We start from the raw sequence: 13,060 nt of genomic DNA on the forward strand, positions 1-13,060 counted from the left end.
ATATATGCCTTCCCTTTCTCGTAGAGATACACTGGTTACTGTTCCCTCCAGGATCTTCCAGCTGTAGATTGATATACTGCTCTTGTAACCTTTGTAGGAAGGATAGTCTCTGATCCTTTAGCCTCTCCCAGTAGTTCTGAGTCTCAGAACAGCCTTCCAAGATACACCCTTTGGACTTCCTCTAGTTCTTATATCTCCTTTACTGTATGAAACCACATTGGCTGTAGTACTCCATTCTAGACAAAAGAGATTTCCAAGATTTCTGATGTGGAAAGTTCAGAGAATCCATCCTTACATTTGCTGGACTGACTTGATAGTGTGGACAATATTTCACAACAGTACAGTTGTTGCTCGTCCATATTCCCAGGTCTCTCAGTGATTCCTTGTTTTCAGTGTTTCAACTCTGTTTTAGGTATTCATTTTTTCCAGACCTAATTTCTGTACCTCAAATTTACTTCCCTTAAATGTAATGTTATTCTTTTCAGCCGAGCAGTAATTTTCTCCAAGTCATTAAGTACTTTGTGTGTCCTCAATGGTGTTTACTGTTTGACTGATTCAAGTGTAATCAACCAAAGTAACCCTGGAGGAATCTATCATCTGGTCTATATCTATCAGGATCGAGAATACATCTGCCAATTTAAACTGCAGAAATTGGTTTAAGATCATATATACCGGTATACTCTGTGTCTGATATTCATCTCTGGCTTCTAATATTTCACCCTATTATCCAATCTTTCACTGCCCTATCAGAAGCTTAGAGCATCCCAAAACACATTCATGTGGATAGTAGTCACAAACTGTAACTGCAACACCAGTCTCACCTGAATATAAACCCAGAGAACTGCACACAGTAGTTGCCCTTCTTTCACAGCATACTACGGTATCCTCTTTTGGGGGGATATCGAGGGGGATGGGGGAACTTTGTACAGCCAGGCATCCCTACTGCCTATCCATATGGGTACCACCATGTGATGGTAACCCTCTCAAGCACCACGTCACATGAGTAGAACATGTATTTACAGCAAATATACTGTACTATAACTGAGACGTTATGTACTGTATTTGTCAAAATGTATTTGTGGCTAGCAGCTATATGAATAGTGGTAGGTGGTGGCGACCATCATCCACTCACTTGATGCAGTGCTGCCTACTTCTTCCTTAGCCTTTATTATTCTTTTTCTGTGCCAACACTCCTCTCTTCCTGTTTCTCCCGTTTTTCCTGTCACTTCTTATTGCTTTTCTTTCCTTTACAGGTGGCTTTACATTGAGTGACCATGCCAAATGGTTTCCAGTAAGCCAAGAAACCATTTACAACGCTGGGTGGTAACCATATAACCAAACCATACGTGCTCCCTACGTGTCAACAAGTGGGTTGGTGGAGGGTTAGTGCCCCTTCCTGCAAAACAAATACTGGTAACTCAAAGTCAAATGGCCACCCATTACGGGATTATGGCGTCTGGCAATAGATAGATAGATAGCTATATGAATTTTCTTATTTTCTCTTTACCTTAAAATATACACTAGAAACATCATTAAACTAGGTTTATAGTAAGGCCCAATGTTTTTATCAAGTTTCTAACATCATCAGCTATGAACAAATCACAACTACTATTAACAATAAAGGTATGGTCACATGCAAAAACACTAGGATTTTCATGATTAAAAACAAATATCCACCCTGTTTGGATATACTGGAGCTAGATGCCATACGAGCTCACTAGGTTCTAACCCTGAGTATCCAGTCCTCAAATTCTAACCATGAGATCCCTTAAGTCATTTATCCAAAATACATACTTCATTTTCAAATGCACAATGTGTAATTACTGTATACCACTTGAAGGTCATAAAGTTATTACTACAGCCAAGGCATTAACTAGATATACTGTAACATTACTGAGTCTTTACGGTTGTCAAAACAAAAACTAATGGAAAAAGGTGTAAGCCAGCCCAAAATTCATGACCTGTCATTTATGGAACATCTGTAACTGCTAGATATGAACAGCCATCATCCCTAAGTATTATGAACAGTGCAACAAGCAAAGATAAAGGAATATTAGACATTCCAACATCAACTGAAATTCTTGTTATAAACTGGAGACCTGTCCACATCTTTATATTCTAAGTTCTCATAAGATAGCCATGACTTCATCTTATTAAATGCATCGTTGGTCCACTGGCCACACTATCACAGTAAAGTATACAAAGCAATAAATCCCTTGGAAAGTAAAAAAGAAAAGCCACTTCCACACCCAATCTTAAAATGAAAAAAGTACTTGCAACTATATAGGCTATACATTATCAGGTAAATGAAATATTCAAAGGGAAAAAAAAGGTTGTCAAGCATATCTGGAAGTAAAGTGTACCATCAGTAACCACAACCCTCATGCAACAAGTAAATCTGCAGTCTCTCACAGCCCTCCTGCTTTATTATTGTTCAGGCATGCATAAGCTAGCTCCAGAGTAGGCATACAGAAACAGATAAGTAATGAATAACATGCTGCACAGGTCACCAGCTGGTTACCAACTGTGAAAGTGACAATTTACTTGATGGACACATATCTATTTGATGGACATAAAAGTAATCTGGGAAAAACTGTACCAATGAATCTCTCTGAACATTTAGTGTACTGTATATCCAAATATTTACGTTAATGACCTATTTTCAAAATAAAGAATGTAAAATATACATGAAGGCTCAGAAAAGGCACAGTACCACAGTAAAATTAAAAAAATCTCAAAATGATTCCAGTATCAGGCAACTTTCCGAGCTTAAGCCACATCTGAGGTGTTGGTAACTAACAAAATGATGTATATGTGTAGCACTGAGACAGAAAGAGGCTAGGGTGGGCAGCAATGGGATGACCAGCTGGCCACCTCTCACCCCACACCACCCTGACCTACTTCCTTCCCAGGACCCCATTACACCCCACCACCCCATCGCCTCACCCAATCATCTGTCCTTACCCGGGGCTGCTGGTTGTGCTTGGCCAGTCTCCTCCTTCATGAAGCTGGGCACAAACTCTGGTGCATTCACGTTGGGAATGAAGACCGGGGCGTTCACATTGAGTGTGGAGATGTTTGAAGAAAGGGTGCTTATGTTGTCGTCGGCAACGGCCTCCCAAGAGTCTGGGGCACTATTGTTTTCGGACATTTGGAACAGTTTTTCGAGTCCCCGAGGACCAACGAAGGAGGGACTGACACAAGTATGATCCAACGTGAGCCGGAAGTTGTCTCGCGGGGAGCTGCGAATCCAGTATGGCGGATGACACCAACAAGTGACGCACGCGAAGCACACCGCACACAATTTCCTTTATTTTGTATTTAGGATATGGTACACATTTATTGATCTGAATGCAGGAGAAGCAATTCTGATTAATATTATTGGACACTAATGCATTTGAAGTACTTTTTTGTTAAAAGATTAATCATGCTAGCCAAATCACAGATTTAGAACTTTCATGTATCATTCTTATGGCAAGTCTTGTCAAAGAATAATACCACAGCACTGTATCAGTCCTAGTTTCCCGCTACTTATGTTTTCCTCATTTTTGTGGAAACTTTGTCGCAGGTACTGTACAGTGTTTACGCGACCGATTCCGTTTCCAAGGTCCGAATATTTCACCGCTCTTACGATCTTTTGGTTTCATGTATTACACATATAAAGTGAAGTGTGCGTCTGCGTGTGTGAGTATTCTCGTTCCCCCCCCACCCCTTTCTTTTTTTTAAGCCATGGTGAGTAAAATTTTGCTCAGACAGACCTCCAACCAAGCAGTTTTAGCTAGTAAAGTTTATCAGTGAAGATGCCTAGAACTGAAATACCGGCTCGGCGGAGCGAGCCAGACACCACAGCCCTAGGAGGAGGGTACGGGGATGTGACCCGCACCCCACAAGGAGATGACGAGGAGGTGACCCGCACCCCACAAGGAGATGACGGGGAGGTGACCCGCACCCCACAAGGAGATGACGGGGAGGTGACCCGCACCCCACAAGATGACGGGGAGGCTTTTTTCACCTGCCGAGCTTTCCGAGCATAAACGACGTATCTCCCCCGTGACCCGACGCCCCTCTTCCCCAAAGCCAGACCACTGGGCAGTGTACAGTAAAAGTACACTACACTTCAGCGGAGGGAACACTCGCCAGAGTCGGGGGGGGGGGGACTCGTAGTGGCAAGATCCCAACCAAACCCTCGGACGCCAAGTCCACTGGATCGGCCTCCTGTTTAACAGAAGACTCAGGAGGAGCCTCAAGGTTTGCTATACCCCAAGGGAGCAGCGGCACAGTAGCACCCACCAGGTATACTGTGGGTGGAGAGACCGCCGGTCCTCCATCCTCTGCCACCCACCTTCGGGAGCCGGCACGTTGGCATGTCCACCTAATGACCTTCGCCGGTACTCTCCAGGAGGGAGGCAGACCCTGCGGAACACTCCGCTGGAAGTACCACTCAGGACAGGGCGCCGGTCATCCCCCAGTGCTGCCCCAACCCCGATGGAAGGAGGACTGCCTCCACCGGAGTTGCAGCTTAGGCTGAGAGCGCTCACCCAACCTCTTCCTCTCAATGTCACCAGGACAGGAGTCCCAGACCCTACGGCAGGAGTGCAGACTCCAGTGGAGCTGTGGCTATTGCCGGGAGGGCCTGCCGGGTACCCTCGCCCAGCCGCCATGGTCTGTGGTGCCAGCAGAAGTCCCCTCCTCCTCCTCCCCCACCCCTGTCCTCAGTAGGAGCACAGGCAGTGCCCAACAGGACTGCCTGGCAGAGGGAACGTCCCCCAGACCTCCCCCGCGCAACTCGGACCAGAGTTTCAGCAAGGCCTCCCAAGCCCACCAAGTAAGAGAGCTGGCCCTCAGCCACCCTCCCTCTAAGAGTCCCCAAGCTCCTACGGAGGGTAGCACCCCTTGCTCCGCCCACCCCTCCCGTGGCAGAGCGAGGTGCCCCTCTCCCTGCCTCTCTCTCCGAGAGGGTGGGATATGCTTCCCTGCAGGTACCCCACCAGAGACCAGACCGGGCGAGACGTCCCCAAGGCCAGGTGTCCTGTCCCTGCAGCCCCGTCCTCCTCAGGTGCTGTCGGACTCTGCCAGGGCGAGAGACCGCAGTCCAGTCCTGATGGCCTCCTCCTGCAGATGAGACAGCAGCCCCAGGAGTCAACGGGCCTCCCCCGATGCCTGCTGCAGCCGCCGGACCTCCCCCAGTGCAGGTGGCCACAGTTCCTCCCTGATGACCGCCCCTGCCGGACGTGACAGTGGCTCAGCCAGGGCGCTGCCCTCCTCACAGCCGACCCTAGGCCCGGGCCACCGCAGGTTCACCCCCAGGACCCCGACGATGACTAAAAGGCCAGAGCCGAGCGGCGCACCTCTTGGCCCTCTTAGGCCCTAGCCCTGAAAGCCTTGTCTCCTGCCGGGCCGCTATGGCTAGGAAGCCACCCACTAACTCCTCCACGACTTGTGGCGACCATACAGACGACCTATCCCTGTACTACACTCCAGACTGCCCACCCCCCATGCGCGGCCACAACATAAGGCTCCCAGTGTAAGGCCCTCCTGCCACCCGTGACCCGTGCCCTCCACTCCACCTGTGCCATGAGTAAGAGACTCTATAAGGTTGAGCACCCCCCCTTTTTTTTTTTTTTGATAATGAATGGAGGAAGGAAAATAAAGGGAAAAAAATAAGTCCATGTGCCTAAAGGCATCCTCCATTCATAAAATACTTATAATAATTGGATTTAAAATTGAGAGGATTATATGTATGTGGGAAGCAACTCCCAGGAAGTGAATTCCAGAGTAGTAGTTCTGGGGATAAATGAATTTTGATAAGGAGAGGTTCTGCATTGTGGGGGAGAGAGTGTGAGTTCATGGGCGCTCCCAGCTGTCCGAGTATTTCGGAAGAAAATGTGAAGGGGAGGCACAATTGAAACCAGTTTGTTAGAGCACTTATGGTAAAAATATCGATAAAATAGCGCTAAAGAAGCAACATCTCTACGTACTGATAACGGAGGAAGGTCCTGCGTTATGGCAGGATTATTGATTAATCTAATGGCTTTATTTTGAATTTTGTCCAACTGCCTCAATGCACCCGCTCCACATCCACTCCACAGTGGTGAACAGTATTCGATCTGAGAACGCACATGACTTTTGTATATTGTGGCCATCTGCTCGTTTGTGAGCCCTACCCCAGTGGACTAGCCCCTTTCCCTCCTCACTTCAATGCACCCCCCTAATGTAGCCTCCCCCCTGTGTGCAATTGTGGACTAATGTGGTCATAACCCTACGCACGGAGTGTGTGGCGCCAAACCACGGGTTTGCCCCAGATGTGGCCCCCCCCTCCCAATGTTACACACGGACTGATCACGCCAGTGCAATCCCCCCCCCCTTTTTGTGCTGCCCCACTGCCCCAAGCCCCAAGCCCTAAACCCCTAATCACCTACCCTGCCAGAGACCCGATATTACCATCCCCCCCCTCCCTCCCCCTGAGCCCCTCAAGCGCGGATAGTTCCTAAGTGCTATATCCTCTCGTCCCCTGTAACGTGCACGTAGCATAAGGATAGCTGGGGTATCGTCCATGTCACACGGATGCATATAACTAGCATAGGAAACCGTCTATGTTATGCGACCGTCTATACATAAGGACTTGAGTATATACTGCCGTCTTTTTTTTATGCAGGGAAGAAGGAACCAAAGGCTAGGAGCCCGCAAAACAGTGTCCTCTACGAAAAACAAAAACAGTACAAAAGAGAGCCAAATTCAAGATCCGTTCATTTTGAGATGCCTGGACACACTGAGTTCGAAAGACCGGAGATCATAGGAAGTAGGAAATACAGACAGAGGGAGACAGTTCCAGAGTTGACCCGTTGCATAAATGAAGGACTGGGAGTAACGGTTAACTCTTGCATTAGAGAGTTGGACAGAAAAGGGATGAGAGTTTATTGCTAGACAGGTGCTACACACCCGTCGTAGAGATGGAGGGATGTAAGTAGACAGTACAGAGGAGCAATGACCAAGGAAGTAGTGATAGAAAAGAGATAAAGTGGCAACAGTGTGGCGAAGAGACAAAGGTTGAAGGGAGCCAGTAAGAGAAGCAGAGTTATTGAGACGAAATGCCTTTGACTTCACCCTATTAAGAGGAGCTGTATGTGGGGAGTCTCCCCACACATAAGAGTTGTCGAATAAATCGCGTGTATAAAGTCAACAACTGTGTAGGGGTAAAAAAGGTACGGAGTCGGTTTAGTACACCTAATCTCTTGGACACAGATTTTACAAGAGATGTAATATGATCTTTCTCGGATAAATCTTGAGTGAATGAAACCCCAAGCATGTTCAAGGATGATGCTGGATTGAGCTGAATATAATTAAACTTTAGTGGGTACTTCTGTGGAAGATTTTGTCGGGTTGATAGGTGTAATAACTGAGTCTTTGATGCTTTAAAAACAAGCTTATTTTTACCCCAGTCAGAGATACGAGCCACGTCAGACATTAGGTGTGCCATAGCCTCATCTCTTGTTTGTTGAAATAACTGCTGGAATGGACGTTGCGAGAACCGAACGGAAAGGTGAAGGGTGGAATCAACAGCGTACGAGTGGATAGGGTTAGATGTACGGCTTAGAAGATCGTTGATGGATAAAAGAGAGTTGGTGATAGGACAGAGCCCTGAGGAACACCACTGTTGATAGATCTAGAAGAACAATGGCCGTCTACAACAGCGGCTATAGAATGACCAGAAAAGAAGCTGAAGATGAAGGCACAGATAGAAGGATAGAAACCGGAAGAGGGCAGTTTGGAAATTAAAGATTTATGCTAGACTCGATCGAAAGCCTTTGAGATGTCAGATGCAATGGCAAAGCTTTCGCCAAAGTCCCGAAAGGAGGATGACCAATAGTCTGAAAGGTAGGTGAGAAGATCGCCAGTGGAGCGTCCTTGACGGAACCCATACTGACGATCAGAAAGAAGGTTGTGATAGGAAAAATGCTTTAAAATTTTTCTGTTACGAATAGACTCAAAAACTTTTGAGACACAGGATGTTAAAGCAATTTGACGATAGTTACAGGGTTGGGAATGGTCACCCTTCTTTGAGACGGGCTGAATGAGAGCCAACTTCCAGCAAGAAAGAAAGGTACAAGTTGAAAGACAAAGGCGAAAGAGTTTACCTAGGCAGGGTGTAAGCACGGAAGCATAGTTCTTGAGGACAACAGGAGGGACTCCGTCAGGTCCATATGCTTCGCTAGTATTGAGGCCAGTGATGGCAGAAAATACATCAGCTGAAGACATTTTAATGTCAGCCATGAGGAAGTCAGGGGGGAAATGATGGGGAAACAGCACCAGAATCGTCTAAGGTGGAATTGGAGGAGAAAGTCTAAGCGAAGAGATCCGCTTTATCAGTAGAAGAAATAGCTACAGAGCCATCAGAGTAGAAAAGAAGAGGGAAGGATGATGAGGTAAAGTTGTTAGAAAGATTTTTGGCAAGGTGCCAGAAGGAGCGGGAAGAATTCGAGTTGGACAGTTGAGAACATTTAGTACAAATAAAATTATTTTTAGCAGAGCGAAGAACAGACTTAGCACGATTGCGGGCAGAACATAAAAAAGATGTGATTCAAAGGTGGGTTGGCTCCGGTACCTTTTATAGGTCCTCTCCTTGCTGCGGACAGCATTAGAACAAGCGAGATTAAGCAAAGGTTTTCTTGCATTAGACAAAGGATATGAGAAAGGAACGTATGCTTCCATGCCCGAGAGAATAACCTCCATAATGCGCAAGGCACACTCAGATGGTTCCCGGCCTTGGAAGCAATAATCATTTCAGGGAAAATCAAAGAAGTACTGCCTGAGGGCCTCCCAATCTGCAGGTCCAAAGTGCCACAGTCGCCATTTCTTTGGAGGGTTCACAGGCCATACTGGAAGGATAGGACAGATTAAGGTAATATGGTTGTGATTGGAGAAGCCCAACGGAGAGAAAAGATTAACAGTGTAAGCAGAAGGATTAGTTATAAGGAAGAGGTCAAGTATATGTTGGAGCTCTCTCCAAGGCGGTCAGGGATACGGGTAGGGTGCTGTACAAGCTGCTCTTGGTCATTAAGGATAGAAAAGATGTAGGCTTGTTCACCACGTGGAAGAGTGAAAGCAGAGGAGAGCCAAAGGTGGTGGTGAACATTGAATCTCCAAGAATGGAGATTTCAGAGAAAGAAGAAATGGATAGAATGTGTTCCATCGTATAAGTAAGATAGTCGAAGAATTTTTGATAGTCAGTAGAATTAGGGGATAAGTAAACAGCGCATATATATTTAGTCAGAGAATGACAGGAAAGCCGAAGCCAGAGAGTAAAGAATTCAGAAGAATCAAGTCCGGGAACACGAGAGCAAGTCTTTGCATACATACAATATACATAACAGGCACCTTCGGCTTTGAAATGAGTATAGAGAAAGGAGGAGGATACAGAAAATGGTTTGCTGGCAGTTGCCTCAGACAGCTGAGTCTCAGTTAAAAAGAGAAGGTGAGGTTTAGAAGAGGAGAGGTGATGTTCAACAGAGAGAAAGTTAGAGGAAAGGCCACGAATGTTGCAGAAATGTAGAAGTGAGTCAGACAGTTGATCCGGGCTACTCATAGAGTCGGCACCGGGAGAGGGGCGGATGGTAGGGCATTTGTGGTCCCCCCCCCCCCCTCTGGAGACTCCGAGGCAAGGTCTAAGTTCGCCATTTTTCTTTTTTTAATTTTGAAAAGGAAGTGTAGTGTGCATGTAGTTTGGTGCTGACAGTTAGAGAAACGTCTATGTTACGCGTTTGATATATTGAGATATACTTGACTGTCCTTGCTACACTAGAGATCTAATGGATCTGGTATATCTGTAAAATATACCTGTGACACTGTGTGGAAACTACTATGTATCAGGAAAGGTAGAATGCTGTGGAAAGGTCAAACTTGCTGAACTAGGTGGAAAGGAATTATTGTAAGAGCTATTTCGGGTTATTGTATATTCCACAAATTTTGCTCATAGAATGTGTGTAATTGTCTGTTGTTAATATATAAGTGTGCCTTTTGACCAGTGGTGTTTGGACTTTCCTTCCTTGTCTGTGACTGACCCGGTCGAGAACAAAGAACCCAGGGCTGCACCGTATTTGTGCCCGAGAAGTCGGGACTCAGAACACGCCACATAACAAGGACCAAAGGGGAAGGAGATTCCCCAAAATTCTGTCTACCGCCGGCATGACGAGGGGTGCTGCAGTGATTGGTGTAGATAACAGAACAGCGAGAGAGGAGGTGAGGGCATCAGCCCTCAGGACTGGGGCCGAACAGGGTGAGTAAGCGCGCTGCCTTACACCTACCCTTGGTGAAGGACGGGTCTCTGGCTGGTCTGGGAAGGTCTTGGCCGAGAGCCTTGGGGGTGTCCCTCGGTGACTGGGGGCTGCAGCCTCGCCTTTGTCAAGAGGCCGTCAGGGGCTACCTGCGGCATCTCTTACTTTAGGAGTCCGGCAGCGACTGGTAACGTAGGGGCGCTGGCTGCAGTGAGCGTACCCCCCAGCTCATTATGGGGGGTGTCGGGAGAGCGAGAGGGGCGTCCCACTCGGCCTCTGGAGGAGTGAGGCGAGCTAGGGATGTTGCCCTCCATGGGTGCCATAGGGGTAGCAGGCTAGGGAAGCACGGTGGGAGTTCCCTCCCTGGCGGGCACAGTGGGTGCCGCCGCGGTTCCACTAGACCATGGGACTGCAGGTGAGAGGAGCACAGTGGGAGTCCTCTCCCCAGTGAGCATGGTCGGTGTTGCCGGAGTCCTGCTTCCAGTGGGGGCTACAGACGAGGGAAGCACAGCAGGCGTTCCCTCCCTTACAGGCGCGGTGGGCACCGCCGCAGTTCTGCCTTGCCCTGAGACTACAGGTGAGAAGAGCACAGTGGGCGTCCTCTCTCCGGCGAGCACGGTGGGCGTCGCCACAGTCTTGCTCCCAGCGGGGGCTGCAGGTGAGGGAAGTACGGTGGGCGTCGTCGCGGTCCTACAGGGGGCAGTAGGCGACAGGAGCACAGTGGGCGCCCTTTTTCCTGATGAGCACGGTGGGCATTGTCACGGTCCTACTGTGGTTACACGAGTCCCACCCCAATCCTGGCGAGTGCTGGCCTGGGTAGAGAGTAGTGCAGCGGGATGGCGTACCTCCCGCGGGCTCCTTTGAGGGGAAGAGGGGCGCATGATGGCGAGGGACGTATGCTCGTCTTGCTCAGCAGGCCCTTTCCACGCCTCCCTGTGGTCTCCCCTTGGTGAAATGTGTTGATATTTCAGTGACAAAGATGACAAGGGTAGTGTTTTTTCATAGCTAGGAAACAAAATCTTGGGCAGTGGTATAACTACTCTGATCAGGTTTTAGACAGGGTATGACACCAGCAGGTCCCCCAACCAAGGAAAGGGTGGTCTTGGGCGAGGTAGAGGCACCGTCGATAGCCAATCAACGGCCGTAACTTTTTACCCGGGTAACTGGTAATCCTGTTAGTCTAATGTATGAGGAGAATTGTGTCCAGATGTAGCTAGGGATCTTCACCGGTCCCATTCTGGCTAAAACATGGTCAGGGTGGAAGCCTACCTCTGTGCAAAATTTCGTTTTCCAAGATAAAAATCTCTTTGTCCCTCATCTCCCCTGCGTTACTTTCCTACGCATTACTTTGTAATGCTTTTATTCACTGTACCTGATGTAACACTACCCTTCCACCTATAGTATACCACGTACCCGGCTACACCACAATTCCCACCTGCAGCATAGTAAGCTTAGAGGGATCGAAGGCGCTCGTCCCAATTCTATGTGTAGATAGGAATACTCGCTGGTCCCACCTTGTCTAGAATCTAATTGGGGTTGAGGTCTAACTTGGTGTAAAATCTACTTTTCCTTTGTTATGAAAAATGCTGTGAGGAAACTGAGGACACACGTTTTATATACAGTCTACTGTATGTGCAGATGTCAGGCCGATATGAGATGGGCCCATTCCGAAGGTTTGAATGGCATGTGAATGAATGACACCCGTCTATCTGTTTGGTTGGCTGTTGCAGTAAAAGCCCATAGGATATTTTATTTGGGCATCTTAAGAAGGTATATGATATTCACCCTACTCTCTCCGTGTGTGTGTGTGTGTGTGTGTGTGTGTGTGTGTCCATATGTCACTTGATGGTCTCGTGGGTTAAGGTGTCCAACCGGACGGGACATGTAACCAAATGTCGCCAGGTGGTCTAGTGGGTTAAGGCGTCCAACCGGATGGGGCCTCTGAGGGGGAATCGGAAAGAAAGTATCAGGAAAAAAAGTAACAGTCAAAAAGTAACAACTTTTCCTAGGTTAGGTCAGGTTAGATTAGGTCAGGTTAGGTTAGGTTAGGTTAGATTAGGTCAGGTTAGGTTAGATTAGGTTAGGTTAGGTGAGGTTAGATTAGCTCTTTCCCTTACGTTTTTTACTGTTACTTTTTTTCCTGATAGGGGAGGGCGGTGATGATTCGGCCACTTTTTCGAAAAAAAATCATAATAAATAAAGTTTAAGAAATTCTTAAAATCTGCTTATTCCAAGAGGAAGCCACATCTTTTGGCTCTTTTGTGTGCTATTGTCAGTTCTTAAACTTATGTCATTTCTTGGCAGTAATCCAAACTCTTAAGGTCTCCAAAATGGCCGAACCATCCCTCTTGGTGTGGATGATTCGGCCACTGGCGTTGGATGGTTCGGCCACCATGTGGGATGATTTGGCCACTTGCCTCTGGGGCTCAATTAAAGAATTAAATACAGTAGGAAAATTAAGAATCAAATTTTCGTCTGTGCTGACATGATTTATTGGATTTATTTTTACCTAAACAATCTCCTTTTAATGAGACAAGGAACAAACAATCTCCTTATAATGAAATTAAATGGCTCTACTCTTGCCTATCTCATAAAATAAAACTATAATTTTGTGAAAGAAAATATCCGAGTCAAATGAAAGCTACTTCTCTTACATGCTGTTTACTCTTAATGCATTTTAAATCCAGTGAAACAAAAATCCAAAGTTGTAATACCTTTTCCTTCGCTTAGTGCTTTGTGAAACTGGTTCAGGTAATACTCCAATTATAGCGTTTCTTGAAACAGAAGCT

General features: G+C 47.1%; 1 protein-coding gene across 2 annotated transcripts in view; it reads right to left on the reverse strand.

Moving 5' to 3' along the window:
* Positions 1-3,247, reverse strand: part of eRF3 (eukaryotic translation release factor 3) — a 51,355-nt gene extending 48,108 nt beyond the window's left edge. For both annotated transcript variants that reach the window (XM_080281396.1, XM_080281395.1), the window contains exon 1: positions 2,965-3,247. In XM_080281396.1, the coding sequence (XP_080137522.1) occupies positions 2,965-3,151 (187 nt within the window). In that variant the 5' untranslated portion in view covers positions 3,152-3,247. The remainder of the gene's footprint in view (positions 1-2,964) is intronic.
* Positions 3,248-13,060: the final 9,813 nt, after the last annotated feature.

This window comes from Coenobita brevimanus, chromosome 89 (assembly GCF_032717465.1).
Source record: "Coenobita brevimanus isolate Jiangsu-jjx chromosome 89, ASM3271746v2, whole genome shotgun sequence".
Lineage (NCBI taxonomy): Eukaryota > Metazoa > Arthropoda > Malacostraca > Decapoda > Coenobitidae > Coenobita > Coenobita brevimanus.